Below are 22,007 nucleotides of genomic sequence, written 5' to 3' on the forward strand. Positions count from 1 at the left end.
TTTTTTTTTTTTTTTTTTTTTTTGATGAGGAAACCAAGGCACAGAGTAATTATGACATGCCCATAATGAAGTTGCTATGACTCTGTAATTAGGCATTTATACTCTTTTACCTAGTTAGGGACAGATACCCTAACATCTCTGAACCTCAGTTTCTATATGTGCAACATGAGAAAAATATGTATCTTTTAACGACATGCCGTGATTCCTATACCTATGTTAGACTGAGTGGAGTTAACCAAGTTAATTGGGTAGGGACTGGGTAGGTCGTTTTAGATAGAGGAGCCAGTAAGTGTGAAGGTCATGAGGTGTGACATGTTTAACTAAAAGCCCATCTGTGTGGTTGGAGCACAGAGGAAGGAAGTAGATTAAGAATCATATAGTAGAGGGTCTTTTAGCCTTAATTTTAGAAATGATCCTGAGTATAATAGGAATCCTTTAAAGAGTTTTAAATATGAGAGTTATATTACCACATTTATGATTGTAAAATATTCATGTGACTTCAGTAGGAGAATGGATTTGAGTAGAGATATGGGTTGTGGGTGGGAAAGATCTGGGGAGAAATTTAAGAGACTGTTGCAACTGTCAGGGCAACAGAGTAGACTAGGGTGGTGGCAGTGAGGATGTAAGAAAGTAAAAGGATTCCGGAGGTAACAAGGAGATAGAAGTTGTGATCAGTTGAATGTGAGGAATGAAGGGTAGGAAAAAGTAAAGGGTGTCATCCAGATTTCTGGTTGGGTGAATGGTGGTACAATTTACTGAAATAGGGAACACTGGAAAAGAAGGAGGCATTTGGGGAAGAAGACAAATTACATTTTTCACTTACTGAGTTCGAAGTGCTTTTGAGATATCAAATGGAGATGTCCACCTGAATCCAAGGGTCGGGAACTCACGACAGGAGTCTGAGCTGGGATACAGATTTGGGAATTTGGGAATTTTGAAAGGATTTGAATTCATAGGAATGAGTGAAAAAGATTACTTGAAAAGAATTTACAGAAAAGAAATGTGTAAAAGACAGAACTATGAAGAATTCCAGTTGCCTTTCTTGGTTTAAAATTTTTATTCTGAAATAATTATGCATTTATAGGAAGTTGCAAGAAATGTACAGAGGAGTCCCACGTGTCCTTCCTGTAGTTTCCACCATGGTAACATCTTGTGTAACTATGGCACGATAGCAAATCATGGGAGTAACATTGGTATGATCCACAGAGTTTATTCAGCTTTCCCCAGTTTTACCTGTGTGTGTGTGTGTGTGTGTGTGTGTGTGTGTGTGTGTATTTAAATCTGTTTAAATCTGTACAACTTCACATGTGTAGGTCTGTGCATCCACCACCATTTCCAGGACACAGAACAGTCCATCAGCAGAGCCTCCTTCCTATTGCCCTTCTACCCACACACCGTTTTCATTCTCCCTCCTCCACACCGCCCCCCTTTCCTAACCCATGGCAACTACTAATGTGTTCTCCATTTCTGTAATTTTCTTGTTTCAAGAATATTATACAAATGGAATCATACAGTATGTTGTATTTAGGATTGGCTCTTTTCATTTAGCATAATCCCCTAGAGATTTGTCCAAGATGTGTGTATATTAACTATTAATTCTTTTTATTACTATTATTCTGTGGAATGGATGTACTCTAGTTTGCTTAATCATTCATCCATTGAAGGACATTTGGTTGTTTTCAGGTTTTAACTTTTAAGAATAAACCTGCTGCATTTTTGTGTGATAGTAAGTTTTTGTTTGTCTGGGATGTAAGTCCAAGAGTGCAGTTTCTGCCATATGGTAATTGTATGTTTAGTTTTATAGCATATTGTTTTTCAGGTTGGCTTCACCATTTTAGATTCTCACCAACAATGTATAAGTGACCTATTTTCTCTACCTCCATGCCAGCATTTGGTGTTGTCACCAAATTGCACTATTTTTCATACTAGCTGTTCTGTTAGATACATAGTAATACCTCATTGAAACTTTAATGTTTATTTTTCCTGTGACTGAGGATGTTGAATATCTCTTCATATGCCTGTTTACCTCATGGATATTTTCTTTAGTGAAGTGTTTTTTCTTGTCTTTTTCCTATTTTATAATCAGACTGTTGAGTCTGAGAGTATGTATATAGATCAGATACAAGTCTTTTCTCAGCTAGGAGGTTTGCACATATATTTCCAAGTCCATAACTTGTCTTTAAACTGTCTTCAGAGGGTCTTTTATAAAGCAATTGTTTTTAATTTTGATGAGTATACCCAGGGAAGTTGGTGTTAGGCTGTTCCTTAAGTCCCCAGGTTCCTTAGGCAGTCCCCTTACTTCTTTCCATTATTCAGAGTCTTTCTATCTTTGTTTGTTGTGTTTGTTGTGCAGGGGCTTTCAGTTGAGGAACTGAAGAGCTGGGGGGAATGGGGCTACTCCTTCTTGGATCAAATGGAAACGTGAGCTCTAATGCTTTAGGGGCTGCTGGAAGAGGAGAGCCCAGTAAAGTACCTTATGAGGCAGGAGAAAACAAAAGTGTAATATACACCATCAGAGGAGCTGTTTCTAGGAGGAGGAGGTAGTTAATGTGTTCTATGTCTGTGGCAAGTTAAGAAAGTTAAAGCTGCAGACGCAGTGGAGGCAGATGTTGCATGAATACGGAGTTAAGATTTGCCCAGTTGACTCAAGGACATTAGGACAAGGGAGTTCTGAAGAGTAATAAGAATATCATTAAAATGATGAATAAAGGAATCTGACTCAGGTAGAGAGGGAAGGTAAAATAGGCAAGGACCGATTGGAATGGAAGGAAAGGAGGCCATGTGTAAGTTTCTAGCACATTCTTAGAATCAGTGACTTTGTAAAGCTCAGTCAAGAGTGAGTTAGGGCACCAGGGGTTTGGTGGAAAGGAATCTGAGAAGTTTTTGAGTAAATGACCCATATTTAGTTGGGGGCTCAGCCGGGTGTATTAGGAGAAAATGTGTTCCTCAGCTTTCCTTGGAAGTCCCTGTGGCTTGAAGGAGCTCTGTCTTGTTGCTGCAGGTAAGAAGGAGCTAGTGTAGTGCATACTTCTTAAAAGCCAACCAGAGAAGGTCTGGAGTCAGGGATAGATTGTGGGAATTAAATAAGACTTAGATTTATACACTTGAATATCTTAGAGTGAAGGAACGTGAAGATTTTCTGTGTCAATGGTTCTCAACTTTTCTGAGCATGAGAACCCCTTTTAGTCTTAAAATTTATTTATTTATTTATTTGTTTATTTATTTATTTACTTACTTACTTACTTACTTATAGTGCAAGTGGGGGAGAGGAGCAGAAGGAAAGAGAAAGAAAGAGAGAGAGAATCCCAAGTAGGCAAATAGGCTCCACTCTCAGCATGGAGCCTGACACAGGGCTTGATCCCACAACCCTGGGATCATGACCTGAGTTGAAATCAAGAGTCAGATGCTCAACTGATTGAGCCACCCAGGCACCCCTATTTTGAATCTTTTAATGATAATTATTGATTGAATACTTATGTAATGAGAAGGTAGATAATCTTTGTTAAAGCAATGTGTATCTTATTATCAGAATACTGTTTAAATGGATTTCCTGTCAGTTTTATTTTTGATATAGGTCTTATGTCCATCCATCCACTTAGATGCTCTTCTCCAACTCCCCCACTGCTACTTTAGTGCAAGGCACATCACTTTTTGCCAGGTCACTTCAGTAAGCGCGACTGTTTCTATAATCCATTTCTAATAAAAATCCAGTGATTTTTTTTTTAAATCCAGTGATTTTAAAAAAAATAATTGGATCACATGACTTCTGTACATTCAAATTCTTTAATAGATTTTTTATTACACTTAGAATAAAATCCTCCTCTCAAGGCTCCTCTTAGGCCAATCTTTTCCTCTCCCACTAGGCTTCAATTTCTTTGGCTCTCTTCAGACTCCTGAGCATTTCCCAGTTCTTTCCCATCCTTGAGCTTTTGCACATGTAGTTCTGGAAAAGCTCTTTCTTCTGCTCTTCCCATGGCTGGTTTTTCTCATCTTTGCTGTCTCAGATTACCCGTCACTTACCCAGCAAGTACTTTTTTGCCCACCCAAACTAAATTAGATCCTTTGGGGGCGCCTGGGTGGCGCCGTCAGTTAAGCGTCCGACTTCAGCCAGGTCACGATCTCGCGGTCCGTGAGTTCGAGCCCCGCGTCAGACTCTGGGCTGATGGCTCGGAGCCTGGAGCCTGTTTCCGATTCTGTGTCTCCCTCTCTCTCTGCCCCTCCCCCGTTCATGCTCTGTCTCTCTCTGTCCCAAAAATAAATAAATTAAAAAAAAAAAAAACACAAAAAACAACGTTGAAAAATAAATTAGATCCTTTGTTTACCCTCTCTTCTTATTCTTTCTCATGGAAAATTCTATCTCATCCAACTTATAGCTATCTATTGATGTGTTTATTTGCTTATTGTCTCCCGCCCTCATTTCATGAAGGCAAAGTCTACTTCTATTGAATACCCTTTTATATTAACATCAAATATGTTGCCTGGCACATAGTAGATATTCAGGAAATATTTTTTAAATAAATGCATGCATATATGAATTTGGGAAAAAAAGTACACACACATATACATAACATTAGGTCTTAGTCTTCTGATGGTGGTTGCTTCACTTATGGATTCAGAAAACCATTTCATTAATTTCAGAGCCTCCCAGTGGATCCCTGCATACAAGGTGAATTTTACTCCAATCACTCATACATTTTGAGTTCCTACCATGTGCCAGACACTGTCCCAGATAGTGGGGGATATTGTACACATCATTGTTCCTTCACTGCTTATCGTCTATAGGTGAAAACCCTAGGACCCAGAAACAGAAATTGAGAAAGCAAGAGAAACCCAAATTGGAACAAAGTGACAAAGACAAGAAAGGATCAGAGAAAATCTCCAGAAACAATAACAAAACAAGTAATAAAATGGCAGTAAATACATATCTATCAATAATTACTTTGAATGTAAGTGGACTAAATGCTCCAATCAAAAGACAGAGGTGTATGAATGTATTTAAAAACAGACCCAACTAGGTGTGCCTAGGTGGCTCAGTCAGTTAAGTGTCTGACTTTGGCTCAGGTCATGATATCATGGTTCATGAGTTCAAGCCCCACGTTGGGCTGTGTGCTGACAGCTCAGGGCCTGGAGCCTGCTTCAGATTCTGTGTCTCTCTCTCTCTCTGTCCCTCCCCAACTCGCACTCTGTCACTCTCTCTCTCAAAAACAAATAAACATTAAAAAATAAAAAAAACCCAACTATATACTGCCTATAAGAAACTCATTTTATACCTGAAAACACCTGCAGATTGAAAGTGAGGGGGTGGAGAAACATTTATCATGTAAATGGAGGTCAAAAGAAAGCACAGAGTAACAATATTTATATCAGACCAGCTAAACTTTAAAACAAAGACTGTTACAACATAAAAGAAGGGTACTATATAATAGTAAAGGGGACAATCTAACAAGATCTAATAATTATAAATATTTATGCCTCCAACATGAAAACACCCAAATATGTAAAAGTTAATAACAAGCATAAAGGAACTGATTGATAATAACACAATAATAGTAGGGGACTTTAACACCCCACTTACATCAATGGATAGAGCATCTAAACATAAAATAGACAAGAAAACAGTGGCTTTGAATGACATTGGACCAGATGGACATAACATATATTCAGAACATTCCATCCTAAACCAGCAGAATACACATTCTTTTCAAGTGCACATGGAAAATTCTCCAGAATAGGTCTCAAGTTAGGTCATAAAACAGGCCTCAATAAATACTAAAAAGATTGAAATCATACGGTATACCTTTTTTTGACCACAACATTATGAACCTAGAATTCAACCACAAGAAAATTTGTGAAGACTACAAATGCATGGAAGTTAAACTACATGCTACTAAAACTGAACCAGGAAATCAAAGAAGAAATTTTAAAAATATATGGAAACACATAAAAATGAAAACACCACAGTCCAAAACATTGGGATACAGCAAAAGCAGTCCTAAGAGGGAAATATGTAGCAATACAGGTCTACGTCAAGAAGCAAAAGAAATCTCAAATAAACAACCTAACCTTACACCTAAAGGAGCTAGAAGAAGAACAACAAACAAAGCCTAAAGCCAGCAGAAGGAAGGAAATTACAAAGATTAGAGCAGAAGTAAAGGATGTAGAAACTAAAAAACAAAACAAAACAATAGAACAGATGAATGAAACCAGGAGTTGGTTCTTTGAAAAAATTAATAAAATTGATAATTAATAAAATCACAAATGAGAGAGGAGAAATAACAACCAGCATCACAGAAATACAAACAATTATAAGAACATATTATGAAAAACTATGCAAACAAATTGGATAACCTAGAAGAAATGGATAAATTCCTAGAAACATATAAACTACCAAAACTGAAATAGGAATCAACATTCAGAAATCTGTTGCATTTCTATATACCAGTAATGAGGCAGCAGAAAGAGAAATTAAGGAATCAGTCCCATTTACAACTGCACCAAAACCCTTAAGATACCTAAGATAAACCAAACCAAAGAGGTGAAAGACCTGTACTCTGAAAACTATAAAACACTGATGAAAGAAATTAAAGATGACACAAAGAAACAGACATTCCATGCTCATGGATTGGAAGAAAAATATTATTAAAATGTCTATACTACCCAAAGCAATCTACGCATTTATTGCAATCCTTATCAAAATATCAATAGCATTTCTCATAGAACTCGAACAAAGAATCCTAAAATCCCACAAAAGACCTGAATAGCCAAAGCAATCTTGAAAAAAAAAAAACCATTCAAAATGGATTAAAGACCTAAATGTGAGACCTGAAGCCATAAAAATGGTCTTTGACATTGGCAATAGCAACTTTTTTCTAGATATGTCCCCTGAGGCAAGGGAAACAAAGGTAAACATAAACTATAGGGGCTTCATAAAATAAAAAGGATCTGCACAGTGAAGGAAATAATCAACAAAAGTAAAAGGCAGTCTACTGAATGGGAGAAAATATTTGCAAATGACATACCTGATAAAGGGTTAGTACTCAAAATATATAAAGAACTTATAAAACTCAGTACCCCCCAAAATGAATAATCCAATTAAAAAATGGGAAGAAGACATAAGTAGACATTTGTCAGAAGAAGACATACAGATGGCCAACAGATACATGAAGAGATGCTCAACATCACTCATCAGACAAGTGCAACTCAAAACCACAATGAGATCACCTCACATGTGTCAGAATGGCTAAAATCAAAAACACAATAAACAAGTGTTGGGTGAGGATGTGGGAAAAAAAGAACTCTCTTATACTGCTGGTGGGAATGCAAACTGGTACAGTCACTGTGGAAACCAGTATGGAGGTTCCTCAAAAAGTTAAAAACAGAACTACCCTGTGATCTAGCAAATCTGCTAATTGAAAGGAATACATGCACCCCAATGTTTATAGCAGCATTACCTACCATAGCCAAACTATGGAAGCAATCCAAGTATCCATTGACCAGTAAATGGATAAAGAAGATGTGATATATATTCACAATGGAATATTACTCAGCCATAAAAAAGTATGAAATCTTGCCATATGCAATGATGTTGATAGAGCTAGAGAGTATTATGCCAAATGAAATAAGTTAGAGAAAGACAAATACCATGATTTCACTCGTGTGGTATTTAAAAAACAAAGCAAACAAGCAAAGAGGAAAAAAGAGAGGCAAACCAAGAAACAGACTCTTAACTATAGAGAACAAACTGATGGTTACCGGAAGAGAGGTGGGCGGGGGGATGGATGAAATAAGTGATAAGGACGAAGGAGTGCACTTGTTGTGATGGGCGCTGGGTGTTGTGTGGAAGTGTTAAATTACTATATTGTACACTCAGAACTAACAGCACTGTATATTAACTAACTGGAATTAAAATAAAAACTTAAAAAATAGTTTTCTATTTTCCTGCTGTTCCTAAACTGGAGAAAACAGGATTTAATCTGCTTTGTTGTACCCATCAACCAAATGGCACCAAGAACACAGCAATAATGAAAATAGTGAGGTTTTTTTTTTTTTTTTTCTTTATGCAGTGGGAAGAACACACTCCAGAGAACCTCAGAAGTGCCCCAGATGGGAGGGGCATCTTACAGGGTTTGAGCTTATGCTGGATAATTTTGAAGATGGATTTAGAGAAATGGAATCAGTTCAGAATTGGGTTTCTCAAAAGTTTTTTTTAAGGAAGTGGAGGATTAAAATAGAGCTGTCACTGATAATACCAATAATGCAAAGAAAAGACGTATCAGTTAATATCTGATGTTTAGTCATTTTGGGGATCATGAAAGGGCTTTTGTCTTTGTCTCATTTTGAACATTGTTTTGCACTTTCTCAACATTAAAATATACTTGAAGCTGAATTAGTAAGAAATAACATTTACTGAACACACATTATACATGAAACATTCTTCCAAACAATTTACATATATTACCACATTTATTTCTCACAGAAACCCTAGGAAAGAAGTTGTTATGATCTCAGTGTACAAGTAAGGAAATTAACATAGGGATCTACATAATTTGTTCAAGTCCATACTACTAAGGATACAGCCCGAATTTGAATCAAGGCATCTGTTTCCAGAGGATAAGTAGTGTACTATATTTCAGTGTCTGTGTAGAGTATCTCTCCCTATATTCTTTTGCCAGAATTAAAGTTTTATTTTTAATTACTTATTTTTTTTTTCCTGCAGGAGTTATGATGACTGGTCTCAGAGTGTCCCTGTAGTCAACCAGTAGGAAAAATCAGGGAGCTATAGGAAAGGCTGCATTGCTTGACTGTGGATACAGCCAAGAATCCTTAAGCCTTTGGAAGGTTAGAAATGAGCTAAGTCACTCTGGAAAGCAGCAAACTGGGTGAGGAGAGGCAGGGAGGTCCTGTAGAAGAGAAGTGCATAAATGGGATTTGGAATCACATGGACTGAAGTCTGAATCCTTGAACCAACCATCATTCACTGGTCGTATGACCTCGTGTGCTAATTTTATTTAAATAAAAAAATTGAATACAGTTGACACACAACATTACAGGTCTACAGCATAGTGATTCAGTGATTCCACGAGTTTATACATTATACTATGCTCACCATAATTATAGTTACCATCTGGCACCATACTAGCTTTTAGAATATCATGGACTGTATTCCCGTGACTTACTCATTCTATAGAAACTTGTGCCCATTTTTTCCATCCCCTCATCCCCCTGCCCTCTGTTAACCATCAGTTTGTTCTCTGTATTTATAGGCCTATTTCTCTTTTTTGTTTGTTTATTTATCAGATTTTTTTAGATTCCACGTATGTGGTATTTGTCTTTCTCAGTCTGACATATTTCACTTTGCATAATACCATCTAGGTCTATTCATATCATTGCAAATGGCACGATCACATCCTTTTTATGGCTGCCTAATATTCCATTATATTGTCTATCTTGAGAAAGAACAACAAAGCTGGAGACCTCGCAATTCCAGGTTTCAAGTCGTACTACAAAGCTGTATAGTAAAACAGTATGGTACTGCCACAAAAACACATAGATCACTGGAACAGAATAGAGAGCCCAGAAATAAACCCATGATTATATGGTCAATTAATCTATGACAAAGAAGACTAGAATATTCAATGTGGAAAAGACACTCTCTTCAATAAATTCTTAATCTGTAAGATAATATAAAATTTATACACCCTATAGTTTTTTTTCCTGTGAAAAATAAAAAAAAATTAAAAAGTACATAAAGTACTTTAATACAGTGTTTTGTACAGTGTGGTTCTCTAGTACCATAGAGTAGGGGCTAAGTGATTAATAAGTGGTAAATATTTATATTAACTGATACCAGCATTCTGAAATCTCTATAAGCACCTTGAGTTCTCTTTAGTCGGCCAGTTTATATCCCTTGATTCTCTTCTCTCTGTCTTCCAGGTGGTGTTTCATTTGTTAGTGAAGACATAGAAGGGTTAAATCACCTTCTCTACTTATTTTACCTGAATTCCAGTTATCGGTCCTGTGTGGGGACTCTGATTGCCCCTCAGTGGGTGTTGACGGCTGCACACTGCTTCTTACCGTAAGTGATGGGGATCCATCCACTCTGTTCCAAGGCTCCGAGGCTGGGCCTCTGCACTTCTTGTGGGAATTCTAAAAACTTTGTGGTCAAGAAATTCTAGGACTATCATGGTAAAAGGGAGTTCAGCTACTCAGATACAACTTGACTAAGGAATGTTCCACATTCTTATGTTTGACATGTCCCAAAAGGAAAAGTAATACGGTGTAATATGATACCTTACGTATAGGTAAAAATAACCTTGCAGGTCACTCTTTTTTTAAAAAAATATTTATTTATTTATTTATTTTTGAGAGAGAGAGATAAAGAGTGATCAGGGGAGGGGCAGAGAGAGAGGGAGACAATCCCAAGCAGGCTCTGCACTGTCAGCACAGAGCCCGTTGCGGGGCTCGAACTCACCAACTGTGAGATCATGACCTGAGCAGAAATCAAGAGTCGATGCTCAACTGACTGAGCCACCCAGGCACCCTGACTTTGCAAATCATTCTTAATGTTTTTAAGATTCATCCAAAATGTTAGGGATATGATTATATTTCATTTTTCATTACAGTATAATATTTAAATGTGACTATCACAATTTGTTCATTCTTTTCTTGGTAGACATTTGAGTCATTTCTAGGTTTCTGCTATTGTGAATGGTTACTGTAATCATAGTTGTACCATGTACCTTGGAAGGTATTCTCATGTGTATATCTGCAATACACACACACATATAGATGTATATATATACACATATACATACATACATATCGGTATATCTGCAACAACATCTCCTGGATGTCATAGAGGATGCAAATGTTCACTTTACACATACTCCAGCAATTTATAAGCATTTTCCAGCATTGAGTATTGTCCAACTTTTTTATTATTTTGCTGATTGTGTTAAATTTCTTGTTATGCTCATAATTTTATTATCTTTATTAGTAGCGATGATTGGCTTATTTTTTTCTCTTCCTCGTCCTTCTCCATCCTCCTCCTTCTGCTATTAATATTTCTTCTGGGAAATATTCTTTCATGTTTTTTGAACATTTTGTGACTTTTCAAAAAAAATTGCTTTGTAGAACTTCTATAAATGCCCTAGATATAACTCTTTTGTCAATTACGTATGTTGAAAATATCTTCTTTGTGGCTTGATCTTCTCTTTAATGGTGTATTTTGATTAATAAGAGCTCTTCATTTGACTATAATATGATTTAACACTTAAGTTATCAATCTTTATTTGTGGTTGTTGGGTATTGTGACTGGTTGAAAATATTCTTTATGACATCAAGATCAGAAAGATATTTCTTTAAGGTTATTTCTAGAGATTCTAAAGACTTGATTTTATATTTAAGTATTTATATCATTTGGAACTGATTTTTGTGAATGCTGTGAAGTAGGGATCCAGTTTTGTTGTTTTTAACATAGTAAGCTAAATATCCACATGTCATTTATCTAATGGTCTCTTCTTTCTCCAACCACCTGCAACACCACTTCTGACATCTATCAAAATTCTTTATTTTTGCATGGGTCTGTTTTGGGTCTCTCTGTCTCTGTACTGCTCCTTTGGGTTATTTATTATAGACCAATTCCACAGTGTCTTAAAAATTATGACTTTATTATAATTTGTGATGTCTGATAGGGTAGGCCAGCCATGTTTTTATTTATCAGGAACACTTAGGTATTCTTTTAAATAACTTTTCAAGCTTTATGAAAAACTCTGTTGTGATTTATTTGGAATTGCTTTAGCTCTTTGTATCAGCTGGGGAGAATTGATATTTTTCTGATATTGATTATTCCCAGCCATGGATCTGGCATATCTCTCCACTTATTTAGCTTTCCCTTTAATGCGTTTCAAGAAATTTATTTTATCTGAATACATGTCTTGCACATATCTTATTAAATTTATTCTTAAAGTGCTTTATATTTTGCTATTATATTTTAATTGATGTACTTTCAGAAAATTATATTTTCTACTTGTTAGTGATGATGGAAATGTAATTGGTGTTCATAAATTGATCTAATGGCTTGTTGCTTTGTTATATTCTCCTACTGTTTCTAGAATTTATATATATGTTCCTGTGGATTTTCTATTTGCCATCTTTGAAAAGGGCCATTTTCATTATTATTTTAATTCTAAATAATTTTTAAAAATTTCCTCATGATTAAATCTTTCATTCATAAGTTTAGAATATGGAGGGGTAAATTTTGAGGGATAACTTTCCAAATTAAAAAAAAATTCTTTGGGTTCTAGTTTAATTGTTTTTGTGGTCAGAGAGTGTGATCTATGTGATACTAATTCTTTGAAAAGAATTGGGACTTGCTTTTCAGACCAGTATCAGGTCAATTTTTGCAACCCCCCATGTTATGGAAGAATGTATACTCTCTAATTTTAGGGTAGAAGTCTCTCTATATATCAAACTTCAATTGTGTAGTTTAAGTCTTTGGTATCCTTACTATTTTTTTTTCTTAATAAATCAATAATTGAGAGATTTAAGTTGAAATATTCTTCTGTATTAGTAGAGCAAAATAGTCCTATAACTTTATTACTTTTTTAAAAAATATTTTTTAGGGTATTTTATTAAATATATGTAAATTTAGGTACATTTATAATGTAGGTACTTTGTGTACATTCCCAATAAATCAAGGCTATTACTGTATGTCATTACTCTCATATAGATAATATTGTTTGTCTTAGAGCCTATTTATCAGATATTAACATGCCAATCCTGGTTGGTTGTTTGGTTAGTTAGTATTGTCCTGGTATATCATTTTACGTCTTTACTTTTCTGCCTTTCTGTATCTTTTTTATTTAAACACATCTCTTAATTTACATATAGCAAGATTTCTAAAAATACAGTTTGTAATTTCTGTCTTTTAACTGGTGAGTTTAGGCCATTTGTATTTATTTTGATTATTATTATACTCAGACTTGTTTCTACCTATTTTGAATTTCTACTCTTTATATTTGTGTGAAAATGCTTTTGCCCTTTTACTTGATTAATATTTTAGATACCTTTTAATTCTTATTTCATTTTTGTTGTCGAATATACACATGTCCTATTCTTTATAAATTTTAATATGGAAATTTAATGTAACAGAATTCAAAGTTAAACAATATCCGAATGTCTTCCTTATACCCCTTCTTCATTATGGTCCATCCATATCCCTCAGAGGCAACCACTATTCTCTTGTTTTTCCACCATAGTTTAGTTTTACATGTCATAGAGCTGCCTTAAACTGAAATGCACTCACTATAATTTGCCTGAATCATCTATTTATCATAAATTCTTTAAAATATAAGATTCTGCAATTACTTATAAATATATTTTATGATAAGTCACAAAATTTCTTAACAGAAGGAAAAAAGAGAAATAGAGGAAGGATAAAATATTAGAGGGCACTGGTTTTAGTTATTAAATCAACACTATAAACATGAATGACTTTCCTTCAGCAAGAAAGGAGAGTAATCTTAGAAACAGAAAAAGCCAATTTGACACACAAGATACACAAGAGAGTTGCTAAAACTGATTTAAACAAGTTTGTTTATTTATTTTGAGAGAGAGAAAGAGAGCACATGCATGGGAGGGGCAGAGAGAGAGAGGGAGACAGAGAGAAACCCAAGCAGGCTCCGCACTGTCAGTGTGGAGCCTGATGTGGGGCTTGAACCCATGAACCGTGAGATCATGCACTGAGCCAAAATCAAGAATTGGACGCCTAACTGACTGAACCACCCAGGTTCAGTTGTAGAAGTTGTATAATTTAAGTTGTATAATTAAAACACCAGTACTCCTTAATTCCCAAGGTATGGAAATGGAGGGACGAGGGTCATTAAGTGATCTCTCATTTAGAAAGATAAAAGAGAAAGAATCTTATCATGAAGGCTTCTTTCCTTTTTGTTCTAATGTATCTGTCAAATGAACAACCTTGCACCTGTCAAAAGTTCCTCTGAGGGCGACTGTACTTTCTTATTGTCCTTGGGGAATTATGCCAACTGGAGAGCTATCACATGAATTTAAACACAAAGGGAGCATGTGTTTGGTACAAAGAACCAAATAGACTAAGATGATCCAATGAGAACTATAACAGTCAGTTACGATACCCTGGCCAAAGACCAGTCATCCCCATCTAAGCACCTAGCAGAATCCTGCACTTCAAGCAGATGAAACTAAGTGTGGTAGTTCTCAGGAACACAACAAAACTAAGGAAAGTCCTTATAATGTATAATACCTTGTAAAAGCGAGCCAAAGCAAAATTTATTTAAAGGATGCTGCTCTGATGAGATCTTTTAAACTTGTCAGTCCTTGGGATTGACTGAAGAATGAATTTATCAGGCCTATTTCTGTCCTCTCTCTTTAGACTTTATCTGATAACTGTCCATAAGGCGACAAAGACAGACTGAGAGACAAATGGTACTGTTGTTAGGAGACAATATAAACTTAGCATTTGGGAGCTCAACAACAACAAAAATTGATGCTCAGTACCAGTGTGGTACCTATCTCACTGCTGGCGCTAGAGAAATCCCTGAGTGACTGACTCGGGGGCCTCACAGGAGTGCCCTGTTCTGAATTTCGGGTTAAAAAAAATTTTTTTTTAACATTTATTCATTTATGAGAGACAGAGAGCACAAGCAGGGGAGGGGCAAAGAGAGAGGGAGACACAGAATCCAAAGCAGCCTCCAGGCTCCGAGCTGTCAGCACAGAGACCAACGCGGGGCTCGAACTCACAAGCTGTGAGATCATGACCTGAGCCAAAGTCAGACGCTTAGCTGACCGAGCCACCCAGGTGCCCCTGAATTTAGGGTTTTGAGCCATGTTAGCGAGAGTGGATCTCAACTGGATCTCAGTGGAAAACCAGGATCTTTGACTACTGTTTTCCCAAAGATCTACCAGAAGACCCTGTTAATCCAGCAGTTTTGATAGACATGAGTAAAGCATAGTATATTCAGGTGATCCTCCATACCTTTAAAATATTTAACCTCTCGAAGCTGTTACTCATTTCCTCTTTACAGTTTCACATTTCCTGTTTCCCCCAACTCCCAAAGAAGCCTCCCTAACAGAACCTACTACTTTCATAAAAGCCTTGACTATCCATTTGCATGCTTCTTTCTGCTGTTTCTAGGTCTTGAATTGGAGCTTCTCTCGAGAATTATGCTAAGAGTAGAGCCCAAGCCATTGCACTGCTTAACTCCTGGAGGCACCATCCCCATTATAGTCTATGTGAATGGTAACCCATTGACTTGTATAGTGCATCACCTGCATGACCCCATGTGGCACCTACATATAAAAGATCAAATGGACAGGGGCACTGGGTGGCTCAGTCATTTGAGCGTCTGACTTTGGCTCAGGTTGTGATCTCATGGTTTGTGGGTTCGAGCCCTGTGTCAGCCTCTGTGCCAATAGCTCAGAGCCTGGAGCCTGTTTTGGATTCTGTGTCTCCTTCTCTCTCTGCCCCTCCCCTGCTCGTGCCCTCTCTCTCTCAAAAATAAATAAACATTAAAAAATTAAAAAAAAAAAAGATCAAATGGGCAAACATGAGAGGAAAAGATTAAATGGGTTACTATAGAAGGAAATTGTGTGTGTGTGTGTGGGGGGGGCAGTGATTAGCCTTGTGACCTGTGAGTGTCAATCCTTTTTTTTTTTTCTTTTTCATTTTCCAGAGATCTTTGGGTCATCTTTCATGATAGTTCTGCAAATCTTCGAGACTTTCATGGGGAGATTTTACCTTATGAGAAGATCATTATTCACCCAAACTTCACTGCCACCTCTCCTAAAAATGACCTCATGCTGATAAAGTTGTCTGTACCTTTCACTTTCTTCTCCACCAATATGTTTCAGTTGCCTACTCTCAAGAATGCAGTTAAAGATTGCTTGATTCACACCTGGTTACAGACTAAAGACTTTATTGGTGAGTGACTATCAAAAAGAAGAGATAGTTCTTGGATATATTCACATCTTCAAGATCTCTGAGGAATTAGGGGAAGGAATTGGAACTTAGAGGCCTAGTGTCAGATTTCTAAGCCTGTGTGGAAAACTAGAAATGGCATGAGCGGTATTGGCTTTCTACAGAAGAGATGATCTTTTGGGCCTTGAGAATCGATTCCTAGATCAAGGTGTTACATGTGTGTATCCCATTGGCACACCCTGCAGGGACTGGAACTCAGGGATCTATGTTTGAGTATTGGTTCTACCATTCATTGTAGGTTTATGAACAAATTCTTTAACTTCTTTGGATCTTAATTTGAAAATTGGTAAAAAATCCTACTTTCCCTTGACCTAACAGGAGTGATATTGTTATCAATCACAATGATAATGACTACCATTTGCTGATCGCTGATTACCTACCAAGCACTAAGCATACTATAGATATTATACAGTCATCATCACATATCATGTAGATACGTTTTCTTGGGATTAATACCTTATGAAAGAGGAAACTAAGACTTTGAGAAATTAATTATCCAAGATCATGAACTTGGTGATGACAGAGCTTGGATTCAGATCTTGTTTGATGTGTGGAGTATCTTCTCACCAACCATCCCTTGATGCTGATCATCTTTCAGAGATGATAAACAGAGCAGGAGGATGTGTTTGACCCATGGTGTGTTCCATCAGTTCTTCTGCAGTCCATTCTTACTGAGAAGAAGGCTTGAAGGAGAAGGAGGTAGGATGCCTTATGAAAAGGCAAACGGGAATGAAAGTCTCCTTTATTTCTTGTGCTTAGGAAATTCACATAGTAAGCTGCAAAGTGTCACGGCTCAATTGAACTTTAATGTAAACTGCAAAAAAATACTGGGTGAAAAACTCCTTGAAGACATGTTCTGTATGGGACCCACGCTAGGAAGTCAGGATCACTGCCAGGTAAGTCTTCTTACCTCATTTGTGCATAAACTCAGTCTCTGTGTCTCTCCTCCTTCATCGAGGGTCCATCTCGATTTTTCAGTAGGCTAGGAGCTCAGAGAATAAGGGGCTAAAGAATGATCACTCTTCTCCCCCCTGTGATAGAGACAAGAGAAATAGATTTTCGAGGAGTGGAAAGCTGTCTTCCAGATAGTTCTTTGAAATAATCTGTCTAGGGATGAGTGGGAGGTATAAGGGTAGTTAGTGCATTGGAAAGAAGCTTTCATACTAGATTCTTATATCCTGGACCCCTTTGCATGGCAAATATAGTGGCTTTCATTTTTGTTCAGGTATGAAATCTCAGGTGGTACGGAAGTTCTCATTCCTGTACTCTATCTGGCAGGTGGTCACAGCTGCACCAGCCATATGTGGCGGTGAATTACAAGGGATTTTGTCTTGGGAAACCGGATGTATTCTAACAGGATACATTGTTGTCTTCACTGACCTACACAGCTACGTGCCATGGATCAAGAACATTATTTCTACAAAATAAGCTGATGTAGAGCTCCACTGATACCCTTACCTCCCAGCTGATCCACGGCAACCACATTATGTATCACAGTCCCAGTCTTTCTTAGGATCTAGGCTTGATTGGAGTTTCAAAAGAGATCATTGATGATTCCTGGGTGTTGGCATGACTCTAGTCTTTCTTTTTATTTTATTTTTTTTAACATTTATTAATTTTTGAGAGACAGAGAGAGCATGAGTGGGGGAATGACACAGAGAGAGCGAGACACAATCTGAAGCAGGCTGCAAGCTCCGAGCTGTCAGCACAGAACCCAGCCTGGGGGTCCAACTCATGGAGCACGAGATCATGACCTGAGCTGAAGTCAGATGCTTAACTGACTGAGCCACCCAGGCACTCCTAGTATCTCTTTTTAAATGTTATTTATTTTTGAGAGAGAGCGCATGTGTGAGAGAGAGCAGGGGAGGGACAGAGAGAGAGGGAGACAGAGAATCCAAAGCAGGCTCTGTGCTGTCCAGCGCAAAGCCCTATGTGGGTCTCCAACCCACAAATTGTGAGATTATGACCTGAACTGAAGTCAGACACTCAACCGACTGAGCCACCCAGGCACCCTGACTCTAGTCTCTTTAATGTTCCTAACACTGAAAACATGAATGCTGGCCTCAAGAAGTGGAGTTCACCCAGGAAGCTTTTGGGATTCTACCAATTCAGATATTTCTGTTAAAATACTCCCTGCCATATCTTAAGAACACAAAAAACGAGTGGAAATGAGGGATAATAACTACCAAGAGTTTATTTGGGCGAAGTGTAAACCACATAGCTGAGCAGTAATTTGCCAAAAGTTGGTCAGATGATTAGCAATTTTTCTAATGACCAAGTGTCTCCTGGGTATGTGTATGTGTGTGTGTGTGTGTGTGTGTGTGTGCATGTTTGTGTGTACAGGTGGTGCAGTTAGTTTCCATTAGTTACTTAAAAGATCTATAGAATTCAAGTTTGCCTAGGTTTACTGAGGCCACCCAAAGGTCTTTGTAATATTTGGAATAAGGATTTCTGTATTTTGAACTATAGCTGTTATGCATAATGATATTCATTATGCATAAATGATTCATAAATGATAGATGAGGTTTTTTTCCAGGACATTTTCCTTCCAGTTTACTGCTTTTTATTTAAAATCACACATACTTTCTTAAAGGGGTACAAAGTGGTGGAATTCATGAGGATTTTGCCTTGGAGTTTTCATACATGCCCCTGAATACAACCTTCTATACGACGTGTGAATTCATGAGCACACACTTCCATCCACAAGCACACTCAAAAAACACTTGTCATTCCAAAAATGTGTTCTCTACATATTATTTTTCTTTAGTTCATGATAGATTAAACTGATTTTAAACTAAAGCCTATCTATTTTCATATAAAATATTGACTCTTCAAGAAATTTGTGCCTGAAATGTGAAATGCATTTTTGTTTTTCCCATGCTGTGAAATGTTGGGATTTCCTAAAATTCAAATTGCCACCCAGTTGATTAAATCACATACTTTTCCAAAGATTCAGAAAACTAAAATAGTTTTCTTTTTAAGGCTCTTATGGGGATCAGAGATAATGTGGGAAACGTTTTATATGCAGAGGAATAGTATAGGGATTGGCAGCGGTTAGTAGTTTTGACAGTTTCCACCTGTTTCACCCTTTTGCCTATTTAATTCCTACTACTTCAAGTTGCTAACAATCCTTTTCGCCTTTATCATATGCCAGGCTGTCTATTGTCATCAGCCGGCTGAACTAGTTGCAACTGAACTTTTTACTGAGATGATCTTTCTAACAACCTACCCTGATTCCTGTCCTTTGTTTTTTTTCTTGCCTCTTACCTAGAGCTCTTACTGTCTCCATTCTACTGCAGTTGTTCTAGGCTGAATCGGATGTTTTAATTATAAGCCTTTCCTTATTGATTAGGTCATAAATCCTTCCATTATTGGGCATTTTTACTTCTTTATATTTTCTGGACTTGAGTTTTCCTTGTATGAGTTTTCCTTCTCTCCATCTCATCTCACTCCTCAATTTGAAAAGGAAAAGGTAAGTATGTCTCTCCAGCTGTGTCTGTCTGTCTATCTATCTATCTATCTATCTACCGATCTATCCATCTAATCAACATCTCATCATCATCTGTTTGTCTAACCGAGACTGGGCTGTTTGTCGCACGACTGATTTTTGGAGTGTGCAAATACGTTTCTAATTATCCTGTCAATTTCACCTAAACTCCAATTCTGCATATGACTGGTTCCAAAGACTATTTTAAGTTAGTTTACCAAGAATTTCACGTGTCACATCCACCTTCCCCTCCTGACATTCCCAGCAACCACTGCTCATTTCCTTTCTGGTTCCTTATTCTCTGGTACATGGGCTGGAGCTAATGCTCCATGACCTTCTCTGTAGCTTAAGTACATTGCAGTAAAATGGATCCCTGATACCAACCAACAGATTTCAGTATAGTAAATGGAGAATAGGGACAGGAATGCTTGCCCTGTTTGATCAAGTGGATGGCTCTTCTCTGCACTCTGGTTTCCCATCTTATCTCCAAGCTTGTGATTCAATCATGTCTGACCTTCAGCTCAGGAAGAGAGGGATCACCTCTTGGGTACATAATTTTATTTATATATTACTTCAAAGATCCTTTCTGAATTCATGTGTCTATGTTACATATTTGGCTTCTATTTACCCCTCACTTATTTATTCATCTTAGACCCATTCCAGCTTCCTGGGGAGTTCATTCAGAAATCTGTTTCTGGGTCTTCGTTTCTATTGTTTCCCTGGGTAAACTATTGTAACCTCACCATACTTGCCGACCACTTAATGCTTCTGGCATCACAGTTTTTCTTCCTCAGTCCATGTCCTTCTTTGGAGGAGATTGATATCCAGTTTCAGTAGACTGTGGTTCAGTTCTTAGCCTAGAATTGACAAACTATAAATTTGGGAAATCAATGAGCTTTGATTTTTAGATTGGCTTTATGTATAAAACAAAAAGAGTTAGACTGGATGATCTCAGTAGCGGACACTGTAACTGCCCTCCCACAGTCCTTTCCACCCCTCCTTTGTTAGGTCACAGTCATCCCCTAGGGTGCAGTCTGACCTAAACTTATCAGTGAGCTCCCTGTGTCTGGCTCAGGGATGGATATATGATGCAATTTGGCTTATGAAACATCAGTGTCTTAATGTTCAGTGTTGAGATAACATTGTAATGAGCTCTGTTGAGACCTTGTGTGGGCAGTGTGGCAGGCGAATGAGACATCAGAATTGCTGCTGTCGGGGAAGCTGCCTAAGGATCACATGCATTCACGGAGGAGGTTGAGACAAGAGAATGGCCCAGAAATGTAGCTGTAGCTGAAGTCCTGATTAAACCATTCCAGAATTTAAGTCTTTTCTCTGGATAGTTTTAGTAATATAATCTAGTACTAAATTCCTTTCAGTGTTTAGGACAATTTGAGTTGGGCTTTCTGTTGCTATAATTAAAAACATATCCAGGGATACAGTTTCCAAGTCCCTTCTGTCTCTGCTATCAATCTAGACTAATGTGTGCTAAATGCCCGGTGTATCCATTCTTACTAATTTTCAGAAATACCTGTGGGCTCATTTTTATTAGACACAAACATTCTGCATCTTCTCAAATTTTTAGTTTTATTCATTATAGTCAGAAAATACACTTTGAATGATTTCAGTCTTTGTAACCTTATTGAGACTTGTGGGCTAACGTGACCTATCTTGGATAATGTTCTGTGTGCACTTGAGAAGAATGTGTTATTCTCTGCTTCTGTTGGGTGGAGTGAACTCTGTTTGTTAGGCCTAGTTAGTTTATTTTATTGTTCAAGTATTCTATTTCCTTACTAATCTTCTGTTTACATGTTTTACTGAAAGTGACATAATGAAGTTCTTCCTTCAATTTTGTTAATATTTGCTTCATATAATGTGGGTCTTTGTTGTTTGGAACATATATAATCATTTTTTTTGCTAAATTGAATTTTTTATTAATGTATAATGTCTTTTGTCTCTTGCAACAGTTTTTGACTGAAAGTCTATTTTGTCTGATATTAGTATAGTTACTTTAGCTCTCTTTTGGTTAGTATTTATATGGAGTATCTTCTTCCGTCTGTTCAACCTATTTGTGTCTTTGGATCTAAAGTGAATTTCATGTAGCTTATGAAGGAAATTGAAGGATACACAAAGAAATGGAAAAATATTCCATGCTTAAAGATTGGAATAACAAATATTGTTAAAATTTCAATACTATCCAAAGCAATCAACACATTCAGTGCAATCCCTACCAAAATAGCACCAGCATTCTTCACAGAGCTAGAACAAACAATCCTAAAATTTGTATGGAACCACAAAAGACCCCAAATGGCCAAAGTAATGTTGGAAAAGAAAACTAAAGCTGGAAGCATCCAAATATCAGACTTTTAACCTGTATTACAAGGCTGTAATCATCAAGACAGATGGTATTGGCATAAAAACAGACACATAGATCAATGGAACAGAATAGAGAACCCAGAAATGGACCCACAAATACATGGTCAACTAATCTTCAACAAAACAGGAAAG

General features: G+C 37.1%; 2 protein-coding genes across 3 annotated transcripts in view; one reads left to right on the plus strand and one right to left on the minus strand.

Moving 5' to 3' along the window:
* PRSS37 (serine protease 37) overlaps positions 1-20,439 on the minus strand; it is a 29,954-nt gene extending 9,515 nt beyond the window's left edge. Inside the window, exons 1-2 of the mRNA XM_049641977.1 lie at positions 20,246-20,439; positions 16,926-17,046 (exon numbers count right to left, since the gene is read on the minus strand). The gene's annotated coding sequence lies outside the window, so the exon portion shown is untranslated. The remainder of the gene's footprint in view (positions 1-16,925; positions 17,047-20,245) is intronic.
* Positions 1-22,007, plus strand: part of LOC125930212 (serine protease 58-like) — a 69,153-nt gene that overhangs the window by 1,448 nt on the left and 45,698 nt on the right. Inside the window, exons 3-6 of one of the 2 annotated variants that reach the window (XM_049641976.1) lie at positions 9,934-10,075; positions 15,711-15,958; positions 16,775-16,911; positions 17,294-17,577. In XM_049641976.1, coding sequence (XP_049497933.1) covers positions 9,934-10,075; positions 15,711-15,958; positions 16,775-16,911; positions 17,294-17,443 — 677 coding nt within the window. In that variant the 3' untranslated portion in view covers positions 17,444-17,577. Of the gene's footprint in view, positions 1-9,933; positions 10,076-15,710; positions 15,959-16,774; positions 16,912-17,293; positions 17,578-22,007 lie in introns of those variants that run through there. The other variant, XR_007460114.1, reaches the window with a different exon arrangement.

The sequence above is a fragment of the Panthera uncia genome, chromosome A2 (assembly GCF_023721935.1).
Source record: "Panthera uncia isolate 11264 chromosome A2, Puncia_PCG_1.0, whole genome shotgun sequence".
Taxonomy (NCBI): domain Eukaryota; kingdom Metazoa; phylum Chordata; class Mammalia; order Carnivora; family Felidae; genus Panthera; species Panthera uncia.